At 45.6% G+C, this 27,926-nt stretch overlaps 1 protein-coding gene across 2 annotated transcripts in view; it reads left to right on the plus strand.

Annotated features, from left to right (window-relative positions):
- The window catches only part of RANBP10 (RAN binding protein 10), an 83,107-nt gene extending 56,166 nt beyond the window's left edge, over window positions 1-26,941 (plus strand). Inside the window, exons 5-14 of one of the 2 annotated variants that reach the window (XM_074840005.1) lie at window positions 337-359; window positions 6,667-6,851; window positions 12,858-12,970; window positions 15,683-15,791; window positions 16,723-16,871; window positions 19,158-19,353; window positions 22,430-22,554; window positions 23,434-23,579; window positions 24,058-24,169; window positions 26,241-26,941. In XM_074840005.1, coding sequence (XP_074696106.1) covers window positions 337-359; window positions 6,667-6,851; window positions 12,858-12,970; window positions 15,683-15,791; window positions 16,723-16,871; window positions 19,158-19,353; window positions 22,430-22,554; window positions 23,434-23,579; window positions 24,058-24,169; window positions 26,241-26,371 — 1,289 coding nt within the window. In that variant the 3' untranslated portion in view covers window positions 26,372-26,941. The remainder of the gene's footprint in view (window positions 1-336; window positions 360-6,666; window positions 6,852-12,857; window positions 12,971-15,682; window positions 15,792-16,722; window positions 16,872-19,157; window positions 19,354-22,429; window positions 22,555-23,433; window positions 23,580-24,057; window positions 24,170-26,240) is intronic. The other variant, XM_074840006.1, reaches the window with a different exon arrangement.
- Window positions 26,942-27,926: the final 985 nt, after the last annotated feature.

Raw genomic sequence — 27,926 nt, forward strand, 5'->3', positions numbered from 1 at the left:
AACTCTTTCTAAAGCCAAAGTGAATCTTAAAAACCAACTCCTTCCTAGTAATAAAGGGAGAAGCAAAGAAAAGAGGAGCTGCTTTTTAGAAAATCAGATTTTTGGGAGTGATGTCCGAAACATTTAGACTTTTCCCAGAACCTTTCTCCAGATGCAAAACCTTGCAGAGGATGGGACTGGGGAGGGAAGTTACTTCTAAATACGACAGGTGGTAAAATGCAGGGTCAGAGCTGGGATTTGTTCAAATGTAGTAACATTTTGTAGAATGTTAAGGATGTAGCCAAGCAGGGAAAAAAATCCTTTGTCTTTTTAATTCTAATATTTTTCCCCCCACAGGTATAGCCTTTACAGACCTCCCTGTAAGTACACCTATTTTCAGTATTTTAACTAAGGATGCAAACAGAAGGGAGGGGGAAGAGTGTGGGGGTGTGATTATTTTTTTTTTCTGTTTGATGCCCTGTTAAAAAATGGTAACGCACATTGATGAATGATGTGGATGCTCCTTTTTCTGAAACTTCGTAATCCTGTGGCTGGGTTTGTGGGCTACTCACATGCCTTCTCTCATCCCTCACCTCCTCTAAGAATATGTTGCTCCTTCTGCTGGAATTAAAGTGAGGTTTCAAACTTCATTACAGGTCACTGTCTTCCAAATGCAGCTTCAACTGTGGGGAGTATATATGCAAAGTCATTGAGTAGCCTCTCATGTCCCATCATCAGAGAGCCAAAAAATGCCTAATGATATTATTCTCAGGCTCTTCCTGTCTCATCCAAGTCTTGCAGCCCTGGTGGAGTTGTTCCCTTTCCATGGTGTGGTTAAGAAGGGTATTTCTGGAAATGAAGGTCAGGCTTAGCTGGCTGTAGCATGTGTGCTCATTGCATGGCTTTTTGAGAAGCCTCCACCCATGATGAGTAACCAGCCCCTGGAATTGCTCGCGGAATGTATTTGGCATCCATGTGGGGCTGATAGTTACTCCTCTGCTTCACCAGCCCTGATACTGAGTTACTCTTGAGGGCAGTGACACCTGCTGAGTTACACCAGGCAGTAACCTCTAGTTGGGTCTTAGAAAAGCATGACTTCCACAGTGGGTCATGAACAAAAAAATGTTCCCTAGACAAGGAGCAGGTGTTTAGGAAAGAAGATAAAACCAGGTCAGGCATAAACCAGTGCATCCACTGCATCCATTTCTTTCATACATAGAACTTCTTGTCCTTGAGGTTGCACTCCTGTCTTTGTACTTAATAATCCCAAATGAATTTCCTCTGAGGAATTTCTTAGTTTCCGTAACTTGTTTAGACCTTCAAAGTGATTGATTTTCATGGCTGACTTCCATGTTGTATGGAAGAAAGCTTGCTTTTCTTTGTTTTGCACCTCCTGCCAAAAAATTTATTTTGTTCCTCTTAATTTTTTGTGTTGTGAGAAATAATGACTAGCACTCCCGGTTCGCCTTCCCAGTGGGATTTATGGCTTTACAACTCTCTCCCATACCCCAGCCAGTGTCTGCGCTGAAGGACGTTCCAGTTATTTCGTTGGCCTGTCATACAGCTTTTTTTTGTTGTTTTTTTTTTTTTGTTCCCAGGCTCTTTGAACTTGGTCATGTTGCAGTATATTCGAAACCAGAAACCCTTTCTATGTGGGTTGTTTCACAGTAATTTATTGACTTGATTCAAGTACAGTTTATTAAAGAGTATTTTACCTGTCCATGAATATTAACTTTTTGGTGTGAGGTCTTGTGACAACCGTGCATCCATGGCAAGACGACACTTCTGTGATACACCCCTTGTTTTAGGTGCTCTTTGTTTTCCCTCTGGATATAGATTACATTAGGAATCAGTTTTACCATATTCCTTCTGATTTTTTCACTGCTTTGTCTTCTCATTTGGCCAGATTGCTTCTCTTTCCGAGATAAGAGCAATCTTCATGTTGGGATAGATGTTTACTCTTTAGGCTCTTATCAATCAAAAATAGCTATCCAACACACATACCACTGTTTTGTCATTTACAGCCAAAGTGTTGCTGCCGGGCTTTGCAGTACAGATTTGGCAGGCTGAAATTACCTGTCCTGCTTAGCTTAACTTGCATCCTTTTGACCCAGGAGTGCAGAGTAAGCTGATGTATATACATGTAATGTGCACTTGTAGGCTGTTCACACCAGTGTTGAGTCTCTGTTACAAATAGGAGATGAACAGCTGAGGAAGATGCATGGGAGCAGCCCCGACAGAAGAGCTCTTGCAGCACTGAGGTCTCACAGTGCCGCAGAGATTGAATTCAAAACCCTCCTGAGCCCAGGGCATCCCCCCATCCTGCTGTTTCTTGATTTCACCAGATCATCCTTACAGGATCTCATGCTCGTTTGTCTGTGTGTCCTGTGCAGAGGAGATTTTGGTTTAGTGCTAAAACTGGAGGAAGGTCTGGTCAGGTGTTTTTTGGGATCACCTATTCAAATAGCTTGTGGTGGAGTTTCCAATGGTTGAATGGTATCTCTGTGCCTTTTACCAGCCAGAGTTTGCTGACTTGTTTTCCATGGAAATCCCCTTCTGGCTTTTACAGCACCAACTAATCCATTACACTGTTTTTCTGGGTCAGGAAGGAGAACAGTGGATACCCTGTAGGACTCCTACTGTTGAGAATTATTCTCCCTGAGAGAATTTCTCTTTAAAAAGAGGGCAAGAGAAGCTTGACTGGGTCATTTCACCCCCTAACTGTGGAGCAAGCAAGAACAGGAGACTTCTGCCTCCATGTGGATTTTGGACGTTCGTCTCCATGTGCTAAACGGCTCAGCTGCTGTGTCTGCTGGCAGCTTCTTCCTAAGGATGCCTACACCCCACTTCCATCATTCCCATCCTGCTTTTCCAATATCCTTCCCATGAATTACTGCCTTCTTCCCTCACCACGTGTATTCCATGCCCTTTTCTGGCCCTTTTTGCTCCCTTGGTCCATGGCATTTTGGTTGGTCTTCCAAACAGTTGAGGTTACTGCCCTTTCCTGAAGAAGGGGATGCTAAACCCAAGATAGACTTTCGGTTTAAATATTATGCCTATTGTCAGAGATTGTAGAAGTCTTGAGGTAGTAGGGAATTTGAAACTGATGGAACATGCAAGTGGTATTTTTCATTTATTACGGCAGTGTGATCCTGGCTCGAACACCATTCATTGTAAGGTAAAGAAGAGAAAACATCCATCGTATGAAAGATTCAGAATGTAATCTATGTTCTTCACCTTCTTCACTTCTTCAAACTGCAGTCTAAAAATGTAACTGCAAACAAGAATGGAAACAGCCATCTTACCTGAGTGACCCTTGAGGTTCTCTGGTTTGAGCAGCTTGACACTCATTTTTTGGCTCTGGCTCTGTTCCATACCTAATTACTGAAATCCCCCTGCGAGGGGCTGAGGGTTGAAAACTTTTTCTTGCATTACAGCCTACGTGATGATGGTAGCACACATCAGTGAGAAGCTTGGCCAGTAAGCCCCATTACTTTTACACCTTTCAAGCTTAAACAACTTCTAGGGTTGGCATGTCAGTGAGATCACACAAGGAATTAATTTGACCCTTCAAAATGTTGCTAGTCTAGAAATTGTTTCCTTAAAGTGCTTATTGCAAAATTCCCCTTTCAGAGGCAAATGATGTAGAAAATATTTTGCAATGTTCACAACGTTAGGAAGTTGAAATGGATACTTTCTGTTGAAAACCACACTTTATTGTGATAAGTCCCACATACAGTGAAGCATATTTGTTTCACCTTGTTTCAGTTCCCTCTAAAGAGTGTTTGCATTGGTATGAAAGTACAATGAGGGAAAAAATTGCATTTTGGCTTAGCACAGGCTGAAGTTAATACTTAAAATAACTGCTTGCAAATAGAAGTGAATATCCCACAGAGGGAGTTTTTCCCCTTTTTACCAATTTAAGTCAATGCTTAGGCCTAACTCTCTTATTTACACAAGCCCCTATCAGGTTTATCCCGCCTGGTGGTTTGCTAAAATGATAGGAAATGTAAGAAAGCAGAATGTGAAAGAGCCCCGGGTGGGATTGCAGGGGTGAAAAGGGACAAGGGGATTAAAAAACAAGTCAAGGTGAACTAGGGGGTTATGAGCACCTGGCCAGCAACATCAGAGGCAAGAGGTGGTCCAAATGTCACGGGGAAGGTGTGCCTCAAGAACTTGGCAAGAGAAGCATCTGCCTGGGCAGTGGGCTCTGGGGTGATGTCTCCCTGCATCTGGCAGGGTGGTGGAAATACGTGTGGTTCCCACAGTTGCTAAACAGAGAGGACACATCCCACATGTGAAAAATGGAATTTTAACTTGGGGATGATTTGAGAGAAGATGGGAGTTGGCAGCTTCCCCTCGAAGATGAACGTATGTAAAAGTAGCTGAAAAATACGTTATGTGTTGTAAATTGTGGTTTTTTTACTTCTAACTTCCAAGTATTTTGGGTGTCTGATTCCTGGCTTTGGAAGTCCTTGGGTTCATCATACTAAAAAGTTAAGTTAATGAAAAAGTCTAAAGTATGGACTGTGGGAAAGATCTGATCCCTCATTAGAGATAGTTCCTTGTCAGCTAGGTTTGAAAGAAAGGAGAGACTGACTTTAGATATGGTGTTTTCCTCTGGTAGCTCTTCCCGTATTGTGCTGCATTTTCTTCGCACACCTCTCTAACCCAGCGACTTCCTTGGGGTGAGAATAGGAAAGGAGGAGGTGTGCTGAGTCAGCAACGATGCAGTCATCCTGATTTCAATTTCCAGCCTGAAATTTTTTTCCCTTTTTTTTTTTTTTTTGAGATTTGATAATTTCAAAGGTAGAGCAGGTTGGTCAGGACCTTATCCAGTTGAATTTTGAAAATCTCTGAGGACAGAGATGCTGCAGTCTCTCTGGGAACCTCTTCCAGTCCTTAATCATCCTCAGAAGGAAGAATTTCTTCCTTATGTCCCATCAGAATTTCCCTGGCTGCAGCTTGTGCCCATTGTCCTTTCACTGAACACCCTTGAGAAGAATCTGTCCCCACCTTTTTTATCACCTCCCTTTTGGGAGTGGAAGACTTTCAGTTAGATTTTCCCTTTTGCCTTCTCTTCTCCAAGCTAATTCCCTCAGCCTCTCCATGTATGCCATGCACTCCAGCCCTCTGACCATCTTAGAATTCTGCTGGACCCCGTTTGTGAATGTCTTTCTTGTCTTGGGGATGTGGATGTGGAAGCAGGGAACCAAGTACAGTACTGTAGTGCTGGTGTGTAGCCACACCAGTGAAAGCAGAGAGAAGTAACCACTTCCCACGACATGCTGGCTCCATTTCTGCCAGTGTGATTAGGATTCTGCTGGTTCTGCTTTGTAACAATCTTAACACTTTTAGTAAAGAGTAAAATCCACAACTACAGTAAGTCTCAAGGGGAGATCACTGACGTTGCCAATGTCTCAGGTCTCTGCAAATAGTTGTAGGCAAGCTCATGCCCCTTGCTATAGAGGAGGAGCTTTCTTTAGGATAACCATCTAACCACCAGTAGTAGTTCTTGCTGGTTTGACCTAGAAAGAGAGGTCTGCACTGATCTAACGTTTGACATGGGTTCAACCGTGAGCGAGACACCACAACCAGGCATCGCCCAGACTTCAGTTTCACCACGTGCATCTGTGTGCCTTGGCCAGTGTCTGCTTTCAGTCTCCAGTGTGTTAGAGCAAAGTGAAAAAACCCAACACCAAATAGTTCATGAGAGAGATTTCTTCCTAAACCCCACAGGCTATCAGCAGATCCTCTGAAGCAGAGGATTTGTGAAGTTTGTATTGCAAACAGAAAAGTAATTTGTGCTGCAGAAAAGTACCATGACAGTGAATGGAACGTGCTCTTACAAAACTGTCATCCAGAGTAATGAGAACCAGGCACCCTTGTATCTTTTCTGATGCCATTTCTCTTTTTCCTACGTTTAAGTCACCTCAGGGATTCAGTTTGTATCCATAAGCTTGTTCTTAAAATAACCTGAATTCAAGGAACTTCTAGATAGGCTTTGACCACCTATTTTCAATCAGATCATATTTGGAAGCTCAATGATTGTCTTAATTTAAGAGGTGTTTTCACGGTGGTAACCTTTTTCTTTTCCCCATGTTCTGCTGGGGGGTCAAAGCTTCCATTTGGATCCATATGCTTGTTCTTAAAATGAAATTAATCTATCAGTAGTGGAATTTCTTGTGCGGATGGCTTGCTGTCATGGGATCATGAAAGACCTAACCTCAGAGCTCCACTGCCATCCATTCTCTTTTCATCAGAGATGTAAAATATTCAGACAGCAACTTCTAAGGAATAAGAGAGTTCAGCTGAAACAGTGGAGAACACGTAGATCTGTTGATTGAGATGATGCCCCTTTCACTTTTTTATTATTATTATTTGCTGGCTCTTGAACTTTGGTAGAAATTGCAGAAAACTAAGCCAGAAAATGGACATGGCATAGACAGCAGTCATGGTGTCAGTCACAGACTGCTGGGGGTTTGAACCCATTGTTCTGCTGTATGCAATAACTTTTAATAACTGCACAGTAAGTCATGTGGTTCCTTGAGAGGTACTAAAGGGCTGTTCCCCCTTCCATTACATTTTTCAATTTAAAGAGCAGCTCTTTTGTCTTACCAAACCGTGTAACTGGAACCAGAAAGAGAAAGCTGGGTTTAATACAGGTTTCTTTTTCTTCCTTCCCAGTCAAATCTCTACCCTACAGTGGGTCTCCAGACTCCAGGAGAGATAGTCGATGCCAACTTTGGGCAGCAGCCATTTGTGTTCGACATTGAGGACTACATGAGGGAGTGGCGAGCGAAGATTCAGAGCACCATTAAGCGGTTTCCCATAGGAGACAGACTAGGCGAGTGGCAAGCCATGCTGCAGAAGTAAGTCTCTGTTCTGGTGTTCAGCTTCTTTCATTCTGTTAGGCTTTAAATACTTTTTTAATGCTAATTTATGCTTTCTCATGGCAAAAACTGCCAGTCAGTGCATTTTGCTCAATTTGTTTTACCCTCTGTTTTGTTGTTTAATAGTCTTTCTTGTGTAGATTGCTGCTGTTTCAAATGTTAAAGATATGGGAGAAGTTTTCAGCCAAAGACTGCATGAAAGCTCGTAGGAATGGAAGAACATACACTTTGAGAGGATGCCCTGGGGGAGGGGGAGTGGAGAGGACACCATAAAAACTCTTAACATAGGAGAAAAGCCAGTATGTAAATCAGCTGAAATCAGAAATGAAAAAGCTTACACCAAAGGCTTCCAAACCCAACCTAACTGAAAACAGAGTTATGGCATTTTATAAATTTATGAATATTGAGTGCCTTTCTCATTGCAAAAACAGTTGAGTGGAACTTGATGAGAACAATTGACAAGAGTTGTCAGAGGTCAGGAGTATCTTCTGCCTGAAGAAAGACAGAGGTGACTTAAGTGTCCACAGCTTGGAAACAGATAATTGAGGGAGGTGGACTGTAGTTGTCTGTCAGTCATTTACACCATGAAGAGCATGACTAGAAAGTGATTATTCACTGTTTTTCAAAGCACAAGAACTGGAGAAAAAGAACCTTCTAGCTTATAAGCAAAATAATATTTTTTTCACTAAGTATGTAAAACTGTGGGACCTGCTGCTGCAAGAAGTTGTGGTGGTTTAAGTGGATTTTAAAAGATACACATTTAAATATTCACAGTAATTCATGGTGGCCAATTCCACAGTTATATTTGAACCCCCCAAGTCTATGGCTGTTGCTTCTATCTCTTATTGTTTATATCTCTGGTTACAGATAGCTCTGTGTTTCACCTTTTTATTATATTCTTTCCCTAAACACCTGACACTGGTCACTGCAGCAATGATTGCATCCATGTGATCGTTCTTGTTTTCTGCTAGTCTTGTATTTAGTTATTTGCAGATAATTAAGGGCAACCAGCAAAGCCTTTGAAAAAAGCAACTAGCAGAAGGTATTGAAAATAATAATTATAACAATAATATCCTTCTTCAAGAAAATAAGGAGCAGGAGGTCTGTAGAGCATTGCAGTATTAAAAGAGACCTTGGGGAAGATAAAACCATATCCAACTGAATTCTTTGCCTTTGTGTCCAGAAATCAGGTAGGTTGTCATGCTGGGACGCTTCTTTGTGAGGGACTTGGCAGAGGCTGTGTCTGGGATTGAAGTGTCTGTCAAAAAAAGCACTGGAAGAAATAGGTGAGGGGAAGTGGAGAAGGTCTCTGGGATTAGATACTTACCCAGAGTCCTACCAGGACTCAAGGAGAAGACAGGTGAGCTTGTGGCTGTAGAACAGATTTTCTCTTCAAACTGCCTTGGGTCAAGAGAACGGGAGGATGGTGCCATGTTTCATGAAGGGTTTCACAAAATTCAGGCAGCGACAGGCTGAGACAACCTTGATGTCTGGCTTGGACAAATCCGTAGAAGCACTACTGAAGGGTAGATGCACTGGGCATGTGGAGAAATAGGACATGGGGTTTGCAAAGAGGAGCCAGCAGACACATGGATATGGTTCTTGGGCTGCTGTCTTTGCCTTGAAGTCCAAAAGGCTTTTGAGAAGTTCCCTTGCTGCAAACTAAGGGGGGACTGTGCAGCCAGAGGTTGATGGCACATGTCCAATGTGGATTATGAGTTGTTTAAAAGATAGACAAGAGAGGGAACGAGTGAATAAGGGATTGTCACTTTGGGAGGAGGACTTGGATGCACGCTAGTAGTGTCTGTGGTGTTGAGGGTGTTCAGAAATGGCTGGGAAGAAGGGACCCTTCAGGAAGGAATGAGATCTTTGGGTTATGATGAATCATTGCATGGAAATGTCAGCTCATTTTTTTGATAGCAAGCAGAAAAAAAAAATGCTAGAGAAAAAACAGAGGACAAAAATAATTCTGTCACTGTGTGAATATGTGGTGCACCCTTAATGTGAATACCATGTGATGTTTCCGTTCTTTCTCTCCAAAAGTACGTAGCAGAAGTGAGAAAAACATGGAAAGAAAACAAGGCAGGATGTGCAAAGATATGGGGTGGGTGTAAGGCAGGGAACAAATATACAGACCCACAGCGTTGAAGGATATGATTGTGAGGGGTAAGGCAGAAGTGTGAAAAAAGTATCTTGAATAGCCTTGAGAAGGTGGTGATGGAACAATTGTACTGCAAGAATTAAAGGTCATCAAGTGACCTTCTGTGACAAGGTGACCCACTTAGAGGATGAGGATGTTGTCTACCTAGACTTTAGTGAAGCCTTTGACACGTTTCCCACAGCATTCTCCTGGAGAAGCTGGCTGCTCACGGCTTGGACAGGCGTACTCTGGGTAAAAAACTCGCTGTGGTGAATGGAGTTCAGTCCAGTTGGTGGCTGGTCACAAGTGGTGTTCCTCAGGGCACAGTACTGGGGTCAGTTCTGTTTAATACCTTTATCAATGGTCTGGATGAGGGGATCGAGTGCACCCTCAGTACGATTGCAGATGACACCAGGTTGGGCAGGAGTGTTGATCTGCTTGAGGGTAGGGAGGCTCTGCAGAGGGATCAGGACAGGCTGGATCGAGGGGCCGAGGCCAATTGTATGAGATTCAACAAGGCTCAGTGCCGGGTCCTCATAAGATACCCTGAAACCAGCATGGATTCAGAAAGTGGCTGCAGACATTATTAGAAAGAAAAATCTATCAGAGCTACGATGTAGAGGATACAACCTCTAGGATGGGAGGTATCTGACAGCTCACTGGAAGCTGGAAGGGTTATGGGGAAAAGTATAATCTCATATGTGCCTTGTTCTTTATTTTTTTCTAGGTGTTTGCTTTTCCCAGTTAGGAGGTACAAGTACTGGGCTAACTGGGTGTTTGGTCTGACCCAGCATGAATGAGATGTAACACCTGGCATTGACCTTAATGTTAATTTTTATTCTGATATACTGGATTGTTGAGTTTGTGGGGTCATTTCACTCTGTGCAGCACATCTTGTCAGGCTGTGGAAAGACAGGATCCGCTTCTGGAACATTTGCTTAGCAGCCAAAGAGAATGAAGAGGTTCACTGATGTTTAAATGGAAATACTTAGTTCCCAGTGCTCAAAAGGCAACTTGTTCAGAGAAAAAGTGTGCGCCCTGCATCTTTGAACATAAAAGCACCTGCATTGCGTGAGACCACTGATCTTTCAAGCTTGGTTTTATGAATATGTTAATAGCACAGGTTGCTGCAGCACTTAACACTAAAGTGTTTTTTCCTTTCCCTGGTAAAACTGACCATTTTTAGCCACCCCATTGTTAAACTGAATATTTAGCCATGTTGGACCTTTCCTTTTATCACATGGTAACACAATTTCTTTGAGAAGCTTTGCTGAAAGACTGTGAAATATCTTTGGACAACCAGGTGGACTGCAAAAGTAGCTCTTCTCTGCCTGTTCCAGATGCCCTCCAAAGATGTCACCAAATAACCTATGAATTCCCTTTACAAAAGCTGTTGATTCTTCTGCAGTAGGACCAGTTTATTCCTGTGTTTGTTCCTTGTGTTCTCCAGAATTGTTTCTTCTGATGTGCATGGTGGAGGTGTCAGGGTCACCAGTCTGGAGTTCCTCATATCTCCTTTGGACTTCTTGTTAAGAATCAGCTTCATGTTTCCCATCTTCTCTCAGTAGGTGGGTTTAAGTCAGGGCTTGTACATCACGTTAGGCATCCAGCTGTTTCAGGTTGGATCTTCAAGCTCTTGGGCCAATGTTTTCTCGTCCTGTGGCTTTGTTAGGATTCCTATCTTACTTAATCTCCAGCTGTGCAGCTAATCATTTCCTTCCCTTCAAAGACTGTCCTCCCTGACTGATCCTGAGAGGCATAGTCTTAGAGAGGCTGTCACTGGGGAAGGTTTGCTATAGGGAGTGCCTCCCTGGAAAGCAGAGGAAGAATTAGCCTGGCAGAATTTTCCATCTGTGTTGCACTCCTGGATTTGCTGTCACCGGAGAGGCTGATCTGACAAGGTTTTCAAGTGGTTGAAACCTTGAAAGGGACTCACGTGGATAATTTGTCTTCTTTGTGTGTTGTTACAGTCTTGTAGGATCTCTCATCTTTTTAGCTCTTCCTATGAAGAATCTTGAGTAGGAGTCATCTGAGACTTGAGATCAGCTGGTGTGGTTGATTATGGGAGAAGGAATGGTGTAGGTCCCTATTTCTGATAAAGCAGGAGGACTCGATGTTGTTCGTTTCAGAATCTAAGTGGTACCAAGCAAAAAGAGGAGAACTTTGTGTAATTTGTACAGAGAAATATGCAGCTGACTTCCATTTCAAAGAAGAAAATCCACAAGCAGTACAAGCCTCTCTACCACCACCATGACCACTCTAGGTGAGAGAAGCACCCCTAGATGCAGCAACAGAGACAGCTGCTCGGGTGATTTGAGCACTTGTGCTCTCAACAAGTTTCAACCAAGGCTCCCAAACAGTAAAAGCTATTGCCTTGGAGAACCTGGGATTCTGAAAGGTTTTTGTATCTGCATGAATGTGTCACATAGGTCACAGTGGAGTGCGATAATGTTCCCCCAGAACTTCAGGAGAGGTACCCTGGGATGCAAACATGCTGCTGAATGTTTGAGGGTGTGCAGCACTGCAGTAGTAAGTAGCTGAGACACAACTGGTAACTCATTGCTGAAAATTAGCCTGGCGTAGTGACCAGGATGTAATACTGCTTGTGTACCCACAGAGGGACACTTCTGTGATGCCATGGGCAGAAGTGGCATAGGGAGGAGCTCAGGTTTTGTGCAGCTTTGTAGAGCATTTAAATCTTTGCAGCCTCTGACTCTGGCTACTGAGATACACTGAAGCAAGAGTTGGCTCTTCCCCTCTGTTCCTGCCAGCCTGGATCACTGTGTTCAGTGTCTCAGCCTGGCTGAGCCAGGGTGACCTGGCTGCTGTTTGACAGAGAGGGATACACTTTATTATGCCTGTCCGTACCATGCCAAGGGCAAAGGGCATGTCTTGTACCAACAGTGGTCAGAAGCACTTGTTTTTAAAACAAGTTTTAAAAATTACACACCTGCTTACAATGTTATGTCTGAAAATTATTGCTGACTCATAAACTACTTCTTTCTTATACTGAAAGTAGCCAAGTTGAATGTGTGTTTTGAGCTGTGACTTGATCAGATCAATACCAGCTCAGCGTGAGAAGCCTGTTCTGAGATTCATCACTAGAAGCTTTGAAATCCTGTGCTGAATTTTTAGGTTTTGTTAAAACCCAGTGAACATTAACATTTGCTTGCCATATCCTGGGAAGGCACAAGTGCTTTAGAAATGGTCTGTTCAGAAAGACATTTTTGTTGTGTTTGTTTTGACAGTGATACTAACCCCTCCCCAACCTTTTCTTTTAAATACAACTTAAAACTGTGTTAATGTTTGTAAAATCAGTGCTGACAGTCTACTCTTTGTAAATGAGCAGATAAAAGTATCTGAATTTGTAGAATTCATAAGGAGATTCAACTACCAAAGATACAATTGCTGGCAAAATAAGTGATGGAAGAAACTCCTGACCAGAATCTTTTTCTTTTGAGATCTACTTGAAAGCCATGAGCCTCTCTGAAGTTCAGATTTTATGTCTATATATAGGATGTCACTGGCAGTAACGCAGTACTGAGCTCTTCCAAGTGGCCCTTGGACAGCAATCATTAAATAAATAAAAAACAGTGTATGCATTTGAAGTCTTAATTTTTTTTTTTTCCCCTGTAAGGTGAATTTAGAGCATCCCTGCTGTCTGCTGAGGACGAGGTGCCTATCTTGTAAATTTACACTGGCCGGACCCAGAAGTAGGACCCTGGTTATGTCCTAAGCAAGCTGAGTTTGGTCACTGAAATTGCCACTTCTGTCGTGTTGATTTTTTTTCTCCAGTGTGATTACCCCATTTTACCAATGTCTCTTAATCTGTTTGTATTTTCTAGTATGGTTTCGTCGTATTTGGTTCATCATGGGTACTGTTCAACAGCAACTGCCTTTGCCAGAGTCACAGACACCACGATCCAGGAAGAACAGACCTCAATAAAGAATAGACAAAGTAAGTCTCTTGGGTAGTTGTTCCCAAAATGTGTCGTGCTGGCCATGTGTTGTCTTGAGGACTCTGCAGAGGAATGAAGTGCTGTGGAAGTAGAAAAGTGACTCCACGACAGTGCGAAGCTGTCCACAGCACACTGCTGACTTAGCGATGCTGCCTGTGGGTCACTAGAGCTTGGGGACCACTGCTGGGAGCACTTTTCCCATCATCACTGTGTCCTCTCCACCCTCTGCCATCTTTGCCTGAAGAACTGCCCTATTCTTTCCTTTGTCTGTCTGCTCTGAGAAATGACCTACATGCCTGGCAGTGTTGAGTATGCTAAGTCTTCTGATCAACTTGGTTAATTTTACTCAGTCTTGTTGAAAATGAATAGCTGAATCCTGGAAGAGATGAGGTAATTCTCAGCTTTGAGTCCAGCAGTTTCACACATCAGGCTCAACATAATATCTAGGGCAAAAGGTGCTTTCTGGGAGATAGTGCCAAATCAGTGGAGAATGGAATGATTACCTTGGACTTTACCTGAACTGAGATCCCTGTGCACCAGAGATCCCTTTGGATTTGGGTTCTTTGATGCAGTCTGTTGCAGCAGGGGCAGTTTCATTAGCATGGTCGCAAGGACCCAGACCCATCAATCTATTTTAACTACAGCTCCCAGAGTTAATGAGTCTTCCAGTCCCTTTGCACTTCTTGTCTTCAGGTGAATTTTTTGCATACGAAGGGTTTTGCAAATTCAAAGCCAAAGTGTTTAGCTCACAGTAGGTGAAGAATTTGTATTCTGTGTCTGTTTTGGTTACTGCTGTTTCCTCTGAAGTGGCTCATCTCTCAGCTGGTAAGGCTGTAAGTGCTTTTGGTTCCTGCAGAATAAGGCTTGCAGCTTTCTCCTGCTGTACCTTTTCTTTTTTTTTTAGCTTCTCTATTCAGAGGCTCAGACTGCAGAGTCACAGAACATTGGTGTGTTTTCTGCATTCTCCTGGCTGTTGAATACAGGCTACACCCCGCTCTGTACATTTCCCTTCCCTTTGTGAACTGTTTCTCATGTGACTGTTACGTATCAGGAGCATCGTGCCCCTTTGTCGCTCGCTCTCCATACATTGCATACGCTTAGCCAGCATTCAGGTTCATTTGGGGACTCTGCTTAGTACCCAAAATAACTTGTAGTTGCTGCCCATTAGTGCTGATGGGCTTTGTGCTTTCCAGGTCATGCATTATGCAACCCTGACCCCAGCCAGTGTTCTTGCTGGTGTGGGTTTAATTGGTGAAGGCTTACGGAAGGCACGCAAGGCAGTGCAGTCTCGTTTGTCTGAGGACAGGTGACAAGGCAGATGGAGGGAAGGAATGTAGAGCTCTGAAGTTGGGGCTTAAATAAAAGGTGTGAGGAAAACACAGATGGGAAAACAAAAAGTGGGGAAAATATAAAAGACGACGACATCTGTGAGAGTTGCCAAACAAGGCAAAGAAGAGAGCTGTCAGAAGCAGCGAGACGTGAAAACGGACATGCAAGTAAGTAGAAGAAACAGAGTGAAATGAAGGAGACTGTGCAACACACGTTGGTGTGAGAGCCATGTCTTTGGTTTTATCTTTCAGCTACAATAACAAGCAAATAAGCACTGAGAAGTGGGAGCCAAGACAAGTCATTGCAGATTGCTACCAGGGATTGCTAATGGGGATTACCAGCCTGGGCTTTGGACTGCTCATGACTTGCAAAAGTCACAGCCTGTTGTTACTACAGCCTCTGCTTGCAAAGCACCTCACAGGCAAACCAAAACCTTCTCTCTGTTGTTTGTAAGGAGTCCTGGAAAAAACAGAGATGGGAATGCAGTGCATTTTTAGTTTTAAGTACATTTAGGTTTAGTTTTAAGTACACTTAGAAAAAAAAAAGTAAAATGTGAACCTCTGTAGAGCAGCAGCTTCTCTGAGTGTTCAGGGATGGGATCTCAAGTCTTGCACTTGTGTCTTCTGACCCACTGAAGAAGCATGTGTGGGACATGAACACCCAGGATGATAGATGGCTTCTGCCTTGTCTCTTTGCACCTCCTAGACGTGTACAACTTGTTGAGCTGTTTCTAGCTTAGTCAATAGCTGAGTTTTGGAGCTAACTTACAGGTGCCACATTCTCATTGCAGGCCAAGCTCAGGTTACTTCTCTGGGAATATATTGAGGTGGGACTTGCAGGAACCCAGTTTTGTCGGTAAAATTGCTTCTGCTTAGAGCTAGGGGTATTGGGAAAGCAGTACTGTGCTTTAAGCCCACAGACCCCCTAAGAATACTCTGCTTATCTGATGCTCAGCCATACATATGCTTCCGAGTGTGAACCAGCCAGAGGATGTAATGTGGGGGTGACCTAGGGGCTTCTCCTCTGAAACTGTAATTTCCCCAGCAGCCTCCTTGCCTCCATCCAGCTCTCGTGTCTTGCTTTCTTTTCCATTGCTTCATAGCTCTGTGACTAAAGGACTAAAGTCCCAGAGCCCCCCACCCCAGTGCACCTACCTCATCCTTCAGCTCTTTCTACTCTTGGTGTTTCTGAGCTACTAACAGATTCTCCCTCATTTTCACAGGCTTTTCCTCACCCTAATCCATAATAAACAAAATGTGGTCCCCAGTTCTCCCTAGCCCTTGTGCAAGGTGGTAGTGGGGAGCTGTGTGGCGTACATGAGACAACTCTGGCCATTCTTGTTGGCTGGTCCTGTGTGTCAATAGGTCTCCTTTTGCTTTCAGGAATACAGAAGCTAGTATTAGCAGGCAGAGTGGGAGAGGCTATAGAAGCCACCCAGCAGCTCTATCCTGGCCTCCTAGAACATAACCCCAACCTACTCTTCATGTTAAAGTAAGTATGAATAGCTTTATACTCCCTAGTGCTGAAATGTGTAGATGAAGGAGAGAGGAAAGAGGCTGTCCAGCCATCCAGTCTGGCTGCACACCTTGGCCCAAATTCAAACTGCTCGATAGCCCTTCAGGAGCAGGTGGGAGAGGACATAGGTTCAGTCCTTTGCACAGTGCTTGTAGCAATGTAGATGTAGCCCTTTTGTTGCTGCTCAGACCTAGTATGGCTGGTCTAGTGAGGTCAGGCGGAGGTGGATGACATCTTCTGGAGATCTTGCAACACTGGAGCGTGTGGCAGTCGCTGTGAAGGTTCCTAGAAAGGCAGATGTATGGAAAAGGCTATCTGGGGTAGAGACTAAAGGAAAAAAGTGCTTATGTGGCCCAGTTCTCCCAGCTGTACAGAGTGTCTCTCCCCAGCCTCCTGAGACATATAAGGATAAATCCCAGTAAAGCTAAATGAGGAGCTATCCTCATTGTCACTGTGGATATTGCATTTATTACCCTTCCTTCTCTATTTTCCATTGGCCACCAGTATTTCTAAGTTGATGGAGTAGCGGGGGAGCTATAATGTTTGGCAGATTTAGTATTTTCTCCCTGAAAAAAACCCCACAATTGCATTTTGGAGTACCTGCAGAGGTGGTGGAGATGAGAGGAAGAGTTTCTTCTTAGCACAGTGGAAATAAACTTGCGTTTTGGGAATGTCTCAATGTTCACTAGCATCAAAGTTGCGGTTTCTGAACGTCTTCCTCCCGTAGCATTATCAGAGCACTTGCAATACAAAGGTACCAGGAGTCTGAAATGTGCTTTTGAAAGCCAAGAAATTTAACTCCTATGCAGTTTCTAGGACTTCTCCACTCAGTAACTAAGGAAACCTCAATGCAGAGCATCCTGGTTGTCACGCACCCTTTTCTCCTTCTTCCCTCCTATGAAATCAGGTGTCGGCAGTTTGTGGAGATGGTGAATGGGACAGACAGTGAAGTACGTTGTTTCAGTGCCCGCAGCCCCAGATCCCAGGACAGTTACCCCGGGTCCCCCAGCTTAAGTCCTAGACATGGATCAAGCAACTCACACGTTCATAGTACCGGTAAGTGTGTTTTCTGTGTCTCATAAAGTAAATGTCAAAGGTGGACATGGTTGTGTATTACATTACCTGCTACCTTCCATGCATTATTCTATGAAATTTTCCCCAGAAAGAGTGGTCAGAGAGTGGAATAGGCTGCCCAGGGAGGGGGTGGAGTCCCCATCCCTGGGTGTGTTTAAGGGTCGTTTGGATGAGCTGTTGGGGGATGTGGTGTAGGGGAGAACTTTGTAGAGTCGGGCTGAGGGTTGGACTTGATGATCCCGAGGGGCTTTTCCAACCTGAATGATTCTATGAAATTGTCCTTTCCTTTCTGATACCCAGCTGAGAGGACATACTGGTATCATGTCTGTACTGTTACAGAGTTGGTTTTGCATTAGTTATTTTCCACAGACAATTGTCTGCAGAGCAGGTTTTTTCCAGAGTAAAGAAGCTTTTGAAGGTGGCCTTCTAGTGATTCAGTGTTTCACTGACCGAGCTGCAAGAAAAAACCAAAGCTTGCTTCCTTTACCTTGGAGTCTGCAACAGAATTGCTTTCCAGTAGGAATCAAGCAGAAAATGCACCTTTCTGGCCAGCTGAGAAAAAGATTAGAGGGATGCCTTGCATGAAAGCTTCTCCCTCCCCCCATGGACTTTACCTTGCAATCTCTAAACATGTGAGAAGGGAACAGTTCTGTACCTGCAAAACCCATCTCTGGAGCATCAACTCCTTGCAGTTTGGGAAATTAAATTAGGATTTGAAGTGGAAAGAACAAGATAAAGCAGGACACCTAAGATATCTTCCCTAGATAATTTTTGACTATGGCTTTGTAGATGGAATGGGCCAGGGAGTATGACCTGCAGAGCCCCTGAAAACAATCTGAGCTGCTTCCTTGAGCTGCTCACAGCCATCCGAGTGTATTTTGTTTTGGTATTCCACTGCTGCTTGTGACAAACTGTGGGCAGGCAAACATTTAAGGGAAAGGAAGACAATTACTTGAATGCCTCCAAGCTGTCACTCACCTTCCCAAGCCAGTGTATCTTTGTTTCCTATATTGTGCTGTGAGAAACCCTGGGTATGTTTCTCTGGCTTGAATGATCCCATCAGTCCATAAAAGCTCTTGGTAATTCCCGTTGTCAACCAGGAGATGCCTAGATTAAAAAAACCCTGCGATGCAAGGCAGCATTCATATATATTTGTCTCCGTACATGGGACATCACCTTGCACAGTTCCCTCTGTCAGACGTACTTTCAAAATAATGATCATTTCATCAGTGCATGTTTCAAAGATTAAGCAGAACTGTTGTTCACAGTCTACTGCATCTTTGTCATTAAAATGCACAAAACCAACAAAGATGTTGTTTGAATGTTTGTGTTGTCGTGATAAAAATATAAATAAATTCCCTAGCTATAAATAGAATCGTGGGATCAGCTGATGAATTTGGATGTATCACCATCACTTCTGGAGGAACAGCCATGCCAGGTCACATCATCTAACCAAGATCCTGTGGTCAATATTGGTTGCCTGGGGAAGAATATATGAAGAAGGCAAGCCCATAGTGAGGTCTTTCCAAAATATTATTTAAGCCCCTAATGATTTACAGTTGTCTTGGTATTAAATAGCCCCTGTGAGTTTAGCCAGTCTTTCCTGAAGCTGTATAAAACCTGTGGTAATGACCAAAGGTTTGTGTCCTGTGTCAGTGAGTTCCACAGCTTGATAGGCACCTTTTGTGTGGGAGCGGATGAGATTTCAAGCCTGAGTCTCCTTTCAGTTCTCCTAAATGAGGAAGGTTAGCTTGTGATTAAGAGAGTTGTTGTTATTGCTAAGTGTTGTGTGAATCAGGTGTATCCCTAACGTAAGGTAGGTTGTGGAATGCCTGGGAAGTTCTGCTTGCAAAAAGTACTTGTGGCCCAGTTTTCAGCTGTGTTTTCATAGTTTTCCTGGATAGAGGGTTTATGAGAAGTATTTGGGTGAGGAGAGAGTTTGTGAACTTCTTTACAAACCATCCATGCTTCATATTTCAACAGTATTCTCTGTACTTGGTGAGCTGTTTCTGCCAATCTCTTATTTACAGCTCATTGTTAGAACTTCCTTAAGCTCAGATGTCGCTGGTGAGCAGTAGGGTTCCTTCCATATTCATTTGTGTTTTCTCTAAACCCCATTGAATTTAAGAACGATGAATCATAATTTAAGATCTTCAGTCTTATTTTGCTTTCTTCCTTTGGGGCCTGCTCTCTTGCTAAATTGTTGACTTCACAATAGAGTGATACTGTTGGTATGGTCTCATTTTTCCCTTTCTTCTTGACTTTCAGGAGCAGATAGTCCAACCTGTAGCAATGGAGTCATGTCCACAAAAAGCAAACAGAGTCACAGTAAATATCCAACACTGAGTTCATCATCTTCATCTTCCTCCTCCTCCTCCCCCTCATCTGTGAACTACTCTGAGTCCAATTCTACAGATTCTACCAAATCTCAGCAACACAGTAGTACGAGTAACCAAGAAACCAGGTATTTTTTTTTCCTTTGTAGATGCCTGAGGAGGGTGAGATGGTGGAAGAGGGCTCAGTCTGCTTTCTGAGGAGCCAGAAAGACATCTCTCCTGCTCTTTTGAACAACAAAATAACTCTTTGTATCTACAAGGTCACTACTATTCCCAGCAGACACAAGCCTGTTGCAGTTCCCCTGCTCTGGCTCAGTCTTGGAAGCTCATCTCGTAAAGAATATTATGATGCTCTTGTTTCAGGCACCAAGCTGTCCCATTAAACTGATGCCGTCAGAGCCCAACACGATCGTTTGCATAGAAGCTCTCCTGTTGAGCCTGGTTTTGTTGCTGCTGCCTCAGCCAGTCGATTACTGCTGCTAAGAAGCTTGCCTGCCCTTTAGTGGGTGAGGCAGGAGCTCAACTCTTTACTGGGTTTGTGCATTGCCCTCTTGAGTAATTTTCTTGGCTGCCTCTACCTGTTGCCCAGTTCCTTCCAGATGAGCCTCTGAATCAGCAGTAATTTGTTTCATACTTCTGACAGCAAGTCAGACCTTTAGAAACCCTCCCTTCTCCAAGAAGCCATAGGTGGTCCAGGAGAGTGGTATAGTTACTGCTGCATTTACTGGAGTGTGGAGCATATTGAGCCGTGGTGAGAACTGAGCTTCCTTTGGGCTCGCTTTCCAGGTTGGTGTTGCAGGGCTGTGCGAGGCCTTGCTGGAGCAGAGGGTATCTTTGTGGTTAGTAGAATGTCTTGCTAATTGCAGCTGGCACTCATCCTCTGAGTACTGTGCTGAGCACAGTTTGCAGGACAGTTTGTAGTCTCTATCGTGTCCTCTTGAGAGCCATACAGAATCACAGAATTGTCTAGGTTGGGAAAGACCTTGAAGATCATCCAGTCCAACCATCAGCCTAACATTGACAGTTCCCAACTACACCAGATCCCTCAGCGCTGAGTCGACCGTACTCTTCAACCCCTCCAGGAATGGGGACTCCACCACCTCCCTGGGCAGCCCATTCCAACGCCCAACAACCCCTTCTGTAAAGAAATCCTTCCTAATATCCAGTCTAAACCTTCCCTGGTGCAACTTGAGGCCATTCCCTCTTGTCCTGGAGCTTATTACTTGGTTACAGAGACTCATCCCCCCTCTCTGCACCCTCCTTTCAGGGAGTTGCAGAGGGCCATGAGGTCTCCCCTCAGCCTCCTCTTCTCCAGACTAAACCCCCCCAGTTCCCTCAGCCGCTCCCCATCAGACCTGTGCTCCAGACCCTGCACCAGCTCCGTTGCCCTTCTCTGGACACGCTCGAGTCATTCAATGGCCTTTTTGGAGTGAGGGGCCCAAAACTGAACACAGTATTCGAGGTGTGGCCTCACCAGTGCAGAGTCCAGGGGTAAGATCCCTTCCCTGTCCCTGCTGGCCACGCTAGTGCTGACACAAGCCAGGATGCCATTGGCCTTCTTGGCCACCTGGGCACACTGCTGGCTCCTGTTCAGCCGGCTGTCAATCAACCCCCCCAGGTCCCTCTCTGACTGGCAGCTCTCCAGCCACTCCTCCCCAAGCCTGTAGCGCTGCTGGGGGTTGTTGTGGCCCAAGGGCACACCTGGCATTTGGCCTTATTGAAGCTCATACAGTTGGCCTCAGCCCATCGCTCCAGCCTGTCCAGGTCTCTCTGCAGAGCCTCCCTACCCTCGAGCAGATCAACACTCCCACCCAACTTGGTGTCATCTGCAAACTGACTGAGGGTGCACTCGATCCCCTCGTCTAGATCATCAATAAAGATGTTAAACAGGAATGGACCCAAAACCGAGCCCTGGGGGACACCACTCGTGACCGGCTGCCAACTGGATTTAACTCCGTTCACCACAACTCTTTGGGCCCGGCCATCCAGCCATTTTTTTACCCAGCAAAGCGTGTGCCCATCCAAGCCTCGAGCAGCCAGTTTCGCCAGGGAAATGCTGTGGGAAACAGTGTCAAAGGCCTTACTGAAGTCAGGGTAAACAACATCCACAGCCTTTCCCTCATCCAATAAGCAGGTCGCCCTGTCGTAGAAGGAGATCAGGTTTGTCAAGCAGGACCTGCCTTTCATAAACCCGTGCTGACTGGGCCTGATCATCTGGTTGTCCCGCATGTGTTGTGTGATGGTACTCAGGATGAGCTGCTCCATCACCTTCCCGGGCACCGAACTCAAGCTGACAGGCCTGTAATTTCCTGGATCATCCTTCCGACCCTCAGCACATAACTGAGTGAGAAACACTTGTTCAAACTCAATTTACCAGAATCATTTGATAATGCTGGATTTATGATTTCTTTTTAATGTAGAGGCCAAGTCCCAGCAAGATTTTCTCATCATTTCAGTTAATCAGCAATCTCATCCACACTGCTGTCTTGAACACTTAAGCCTAGAGCCCCTGTGTTCTGTATTGCACTTTTTGCAAGGGTTGATGGCTTACCACAGCCAAGATTTCCCTCCCGTTTAGTGTGTTAGTATGTTATCTGTTGTCTGGCTGCTGTTCACTGTCCCAGATATAACTGCTTCCTGAACGGAAAATGGTAAGCACTCTGCACCTGTAATAATGACTGGTACTCTTGGAACAGAAACCTGCTTCATAAATTGTCTTCAGAAGCCTGCAACAATTTTTGCTACACTGAATTAGCCCATCTGGCTCTCTATAGCCCAACTGGCACTTTTTCTGGTCTACTGACCATTGCTGGGCACCATTGTAGAGAGTTTGGTGCTGGTCTCTTCTCACAGGTGATTAGTGACAGAACAAGAGGGAACGGCTTTAAACTGCAACAGGGGAGGTTCAGACTGGACATGAGGAAAAATTTTTCCCAGAAAGAGTGGTCAGAGAGTGGAATAGGCTGCCCAGGGAGGGGGTGGAGTCACCATCCCTGGGTGTGTTTAAGGGCCGTTTGGATGAGCTGTGGGGGGATGTGGTGTAGGGGAGAACTTTGTAGAGTCGGGCTGAGGGTTGGACTCGATGATCCCAAGGGGCTTTTCCAACCTGAGTGATTCTGTGATTCTGTGATTTGGCATCTGAGCTCTTCATTTCTTCCCTTTCTAATTTAGACATATGACCTTTCTTTCCTCCTTTCACCTTAGTGACAGCGAGATGGAAATGGAGGCTGAACATTACCCCAATGGAGTCCTGGAAAATTCATCCACCAGGATAATGAATGGCACCTACAAACATGAAGAGATCCTGCAGACGGATGAATCCAGCATGGGTAGGGCCTCAGAGGCAGGAGGGGTAAAGGGAAATAGAAAGAGCTGGTATTGAACTGTGGGGAAAAACCATGAACTTTGAGTTTCTTTCCCTACCCCAGTGAATGAAGTTCTCAGGATGCCTGTTTCACGGGGAAAATGAATCTGTTCTGGAACTAGAACTAGGTCTGGCTTTTCATAGTCTCGCAGCAGTGCTGGTGATGTTGTGGAGCAGGGAAAGCAATAGGAGTCAAAGGTTTGTGGAGCACTGGCCCTGAATTCCAGCTCAGAGCAGTCCTGGCACTTCTGCCAGCTGAGGAACTGAACCAAGCTGTGAAAGGCTGGCTGATGTCCAGCCACAGCGTGCCCTCTGCACAGTGTGGTCAGCTACAACTGTCTTGTTTGTGGATGTTTTAGTCAGGAGGGAGAGGATGAATCAGCTACACTACCTCTGAAACTGGGGATTCCTCCAGTTACAATGGGTCCTGTGGCCACCTAATACTGGGAAGTTGGTGTTAGCATCTCTGACTGAAAGTTTTCTGTGCCAAGGATTTTTTAGACCAGGGATTTCCGTGTTGTGTACGCTGTATTACACACATGAAAGGGTAACACAGCTGGAGTTGCAAGCTCCCATGATTTTATCAGAAGACTTGATTTGTAGGTAGTTCTCAGGCATTAAACAAATTGAGCTCAAGTTTTCCCTGTACCTAACAGGTGCTACGAAAAAGCTAGTACTGGCTGTTGCAGTGTAGGGATCACAAAAACCTTCCACTGGGATAAACTTAGAGCAGGGACCAGCTATCTGTGCCAGAAGGGAAAGGAGTTTATGGGTAGCATGACACAGAATGGGCAGTGGTGAGGAATGAAAGACGATTGTTACTTCTCCGCTGCCTTCCCTCTAGAAGACAGCTGCCCCCAGAGGCAGCTCTGTGGAGGGAACCACGCTGCCACGGAGCGAATGATCCAGTTTGGACGGGAGCTGCAGATGCTGAGCGAGCAGCTTTGCAGAGAATATGGGAAGAACACAATGCACAAAAAGATGCTTCAGGTAAGCCTGGGCCTTGTGCTGCATCGCAGCAGTTGTCTGGGCCAGGAGTGGGGTTGCGGGTTCTCTTGCAGAGCTCTGGGTGGCCCCCACTTCTGCACCTGGTGAGGAAGAGGGGGCCTGCATGGGGATCAGAGGTCGAAACTCAGTGAGCATAGAGCATCTAGACCCAGTTCTCAGCACAGGAGAGAAGCAATATAGCTCCTGCCTGCCTTCGCTCTTCTTCTCTCCAGGTGACACTCTACCTGCCTTCCCGTGCTGGCTACCCTGCCAGATGGAGGGGGCACCCTCTTTAATCTACTATCTTGATGGCCCAGTGTGGTCCCTTGCTGCCAAGAAGAAAAGGGCGGTTTCTTTTCAGGAGGTAGGCACCTGTCACCTTGGCGATGGCAGGAGGTGCCCCGGCTGATGGACTTGGCAGTTTTCCTGTGCGTTTGCAGCCATGCATGACCTTACTGTGCCTTTCTGTTCTCTCATACAGGACGCATTTAGCTTGTTAGCTTACTCAGACCCTTGGAACTGCCCCGTCGGTCAACAGCTGGACCCAATCCAGAGGGAACCTGTGTGTGCTGCTCTTAATAGTGCTATATTGGGTAAGGCCTGGTTCCTATGTGAGCTCTACCCACTGGACATACCTGCTTTCGAGGGCTGTCCTGTGGCAGGCAAGCCTGTGAGCATTAGGAAAAGTTCAGAAATACTTGTGTTTAGCTTTTGCCTCTCTTTCTGTTGCTGGGGACTGACAGGGCAGTGATGCAGGAAGGCAGGCAGGAGGGAAGCATGCAGAGGACAGATCCACCTGAACTAATCTTTTGGCTCCCTTCCTTGGGTCTTCCGCAGTGCTGCTTCCAAGGACGCTCCTCAGGATTTTCCTCCCCCGCTTACTGAAGAAACCAAGATCTCTTCAATGCATTTCCTGCCCCTCTTTCTTCTTGCTTCAAATCTAACTGAATCAGTTCACTGGTCTTAGCAGCAAATCTGCTGTTTCGGTTGGCAGTTTTGTCCTGGCATCATCCTGCTTTCTGGTAGGGAATGCAGTTGCTCTGTTGCAGCAGCTCATAAGTGAAGCAGGTTTCCGTAGTGTTGGCTCTAAAGCAGTTACCTCCGATCTCATGTTTGGGCATGCAGAGTTAAACGGGTCTGTCTTCCCTTCAGACATTGCCTCTGCATGTTCCCATCATGTGCTATGGCTGCTGGAGCCCAGAGAGCCTGGCTGCCTGCAGGAATCGGGGCTGTGATAATGGTCCAGCCCTGTTGCTCTTTCCCTTCTGATCTTAAGATGAGAGGAGCCCCCTCTGTGTAGACATCTGGTTATAAGTTGGTTTTCTTCAGCTAGCATGACAGGTCCCCTTTTTCTGATGAGCTTTGCTCTTTGTGTCAGCAGGATGGATGATGGTTGGATCCAGGTATGAGCAGTCTCTTGCCCTCCTCTGTGTCCTCAGAGCTGAACGTTTATGCCTGCTCTTCCATTTTCCTTAGACAAGACTGTTTCTTGGCCCAGCAGCTTGTTTTCATTTACTTTCCTGTCTTGAACTTGGCATAGTAAATGCAGTAGCTTCCCTGATGGAAGAAGTCTTGTGCTTGCAGTCAATGAGTTGCCATGTCGTTGCTGACACTCCTGGCATCTTCAGCTACAGAAAAATCCCATGATAGAGAAATATAGTAATAATGAGGTTACGGCCTGCCACCAGTCTGCAAGAAAGAGATTGATTCATTCTAGGCAGGGCCCTTGATCCTGTCACCAGACGTGCATGTGCTGTGTCATTGCTCAGGTAACTTCACCGGACACTCCGCGGTCTGGTTTAGCTCAGTCCCTCCACAGCCGGCTGAGCACTGGCAGCTTCTATCTCGGGAACCCACGCGCCTCACGTTGAGTGTGCCAGAAGGAGATTTAGAGATTATATTCTGGGGGGAAGGAACAGCTTGATGGACAAATCCGTGAGGGCTCCTGTTCTGTCTGAGTAAAGGAACAGAAATTACATGGTTTGGGAAAGAGAGACAATCACGATGGGCAAGTGTTCAGCAGGGTGGCTCGGTTCTAGCCGTTGTCCAGTGCTTGAGGAGCATGGACAAGTTGCTGAGGGGTGTCACCAGGGAGACATGAAAGATGGTGTCTGGATGTGCTTCGTCACACAGGTCGCAAGATACCTTGTCTAGCTGAGTTGAGGGTTCTCTCTTGCATACCTGGCAAACGTGCGGTTGAACAGAAGCAGTAACCAGTGAGCAAGTTTGGGGTTTGGACTTCAGTGTAGACTTGCACAAGTGGGAGAGAGGGAGAGGTTGCCTCTCACTTGGTGCCAATTTCTTCTGCCTTTCCTTATTCTTCCACTCTTTGATCTCTCATGCTTTGAGGGTTTTCTGGCAGACAGTGAGGCAGCAGGAGCTCCGCTGCCTTTTTCTTGCTCTGGCCACCGCAGCAGCACTTTCTCAAAGGCCCTGATGAGACGTTGCCCCACGTGGGACATGTCGTGGGTGGTGGGGTGTGCGGCGGAGCAGCGGTGCAGAGCCAGCGGTACTCGGGAGTAGCTTCCTTCCAGAGCCAGTGCCTTCTGCCAGGGGTGCTGGGCTTGGTGCCCAGGTGGGACTGGAGAGGGACTCAAGTGCAAGGTGAGCCACTACGCAGCCAGGGCACCTCTTCTAAACAGATTTCTTTTTTTGCCCCCACAGAATCTCAGAACCTGCCAAAGCAGCCCCCGCTGATGCTTGCCCTGGGCCAGGCCTCGGAGTGTTTGCGGCTCATGGCTCGCGTGGGCTTGGGCTCCTGCTCCTTTGCCAGAGTAGACGACTATTTGCACTAGCCACCAGAGCAAGATGGAGTTGACATCGTTGAGTGCTGCCCTTCACCCTCCGTTGCTGCCACTCTACACCACCACCTCGTTTGATAGCCTGACCTCCCTGCCACCAACACCCCCTCTAGCACACACACACACACACACACTGCCTGTGAAAGGATTGAGTGAGTCCCTCACTGTGTGGCTATTCCTGACCCCAGGAACGACTGGCAGATCTTACCTGTCTCCCTGCCATTGCTGCGGCTCCAGCGGCACTCAGTATTTCGCTGGTTATTCTAATGTAGCGCCTTCCGATGTAGGGATTTCTCTTTATTTTGATTTGAGTTGTTTCTCATGGATCCACCAATATTTTATCTGGAGAGTTTTGCTGAGCTGGTTTCTGCTGATTTACTGAGGAAGCTCATCAAGTTGGTGACAGCTTGTTCTTTTCTTCCCTTCTCCCTCCATCGTGCACATACAGCATCATCTTCTGTGCTAGTTATCTGAACTCTTCTCACAGTGGCAGTTCAGAGGGATTTTTTTTTTTTATTTTATTTGAATCCTGTTTATTAAAAAGGTCTCTTCCACCTCCACAAAGTCACTGATGTATTTATTGCCCACAGACTCGGTCCCAGCCATACACATCATACAACCCCGCAGGAGACCTGGTGAGGTAGGTCCTGTCACGCGCTAATGATGGGAATTGGAGGAGCTTCCTGGTGCATACCTCTCTTAAGAGCACAAGGCTCTCAAACGCTTGTCTTTGTGAATGGAAAGAGTAGAAGACCTGACATTGCTTATGTTAGTGGCTGGACCATAGAAGCATCTCACAGCCCTGAGAAACAGGTAAATCCAGCTCTTACAGCAGCTAGAGGGACAGGACTGATGAATAGGAAGTCATCTACCACTGTCTTGGTAGAAGCAGCTCGTTTTAGCCTGCAAGAAACGTCTGTGGGTGCTGCCCAGCTGGGCTGTCAGGTTTTGTGTTAAATCACAAACCTCCCTTTTTCTCCATCTAGGAGGGCTCTGTCACTAAGACTCAAAAATAATAGTATTTACTGACCCCTCCATGTAACACTGATCTAAATGAGCACTTCTAAATCTTGGAAGTATCTTGAGAACACTAGTGGGAACTGTGTTTACCCTTGCAGGTTGCAGGTTAGGGTCAGCTTTGTAAGGTCTGAGCTGGTCAGAAGGGAGCAGCAATGTTTCTTTAAGGATTACTAAGAAAATTGTTTCAGTTTCAGGCCCAAAAGTGACCAGCAAGGATCTGTGGGTGAGTAGCCTCCAAGTAAGATGGACTGATGTGTCTCTGCTGCGGTATGTATCAGGCCCAGGGACTCAAGTGCTGCTAAGCCTTGGGCATTCAAACCACCTGCCTGTGTGTGTTTCTGAGTGTGTATTTTTAACTGGCGAGGCCATGTAGCAGGGCTGCGTGCTTTGCATCCTCTGCTGTGCCCTTAGGAGACCTCGGGTTCAGTCTGGCCGCACGGGAGGAATTGTAGTTCTGCACCAAATGAATTTTAGGTCCGTAGCTGTAAGGAGGACCCTGGGGAGCTCAGACCCAACGTGTACTTTACTG

This window comes from Strix aluco, chromosome 14 (assembly GCF_031877795.1).
Source record: "Strix aluco isolate bStrAlu1 chromosome 14, bStrAlu1.hap1, whole genome shotgun sequence".
In the NCBI taxonomy this organism is placed as follows: domain Eukaryota; kingdom Metazoa; phylum Chordata; class Aves; order Strigiformes; family Strigidae; genus Strix; species Strix aluco.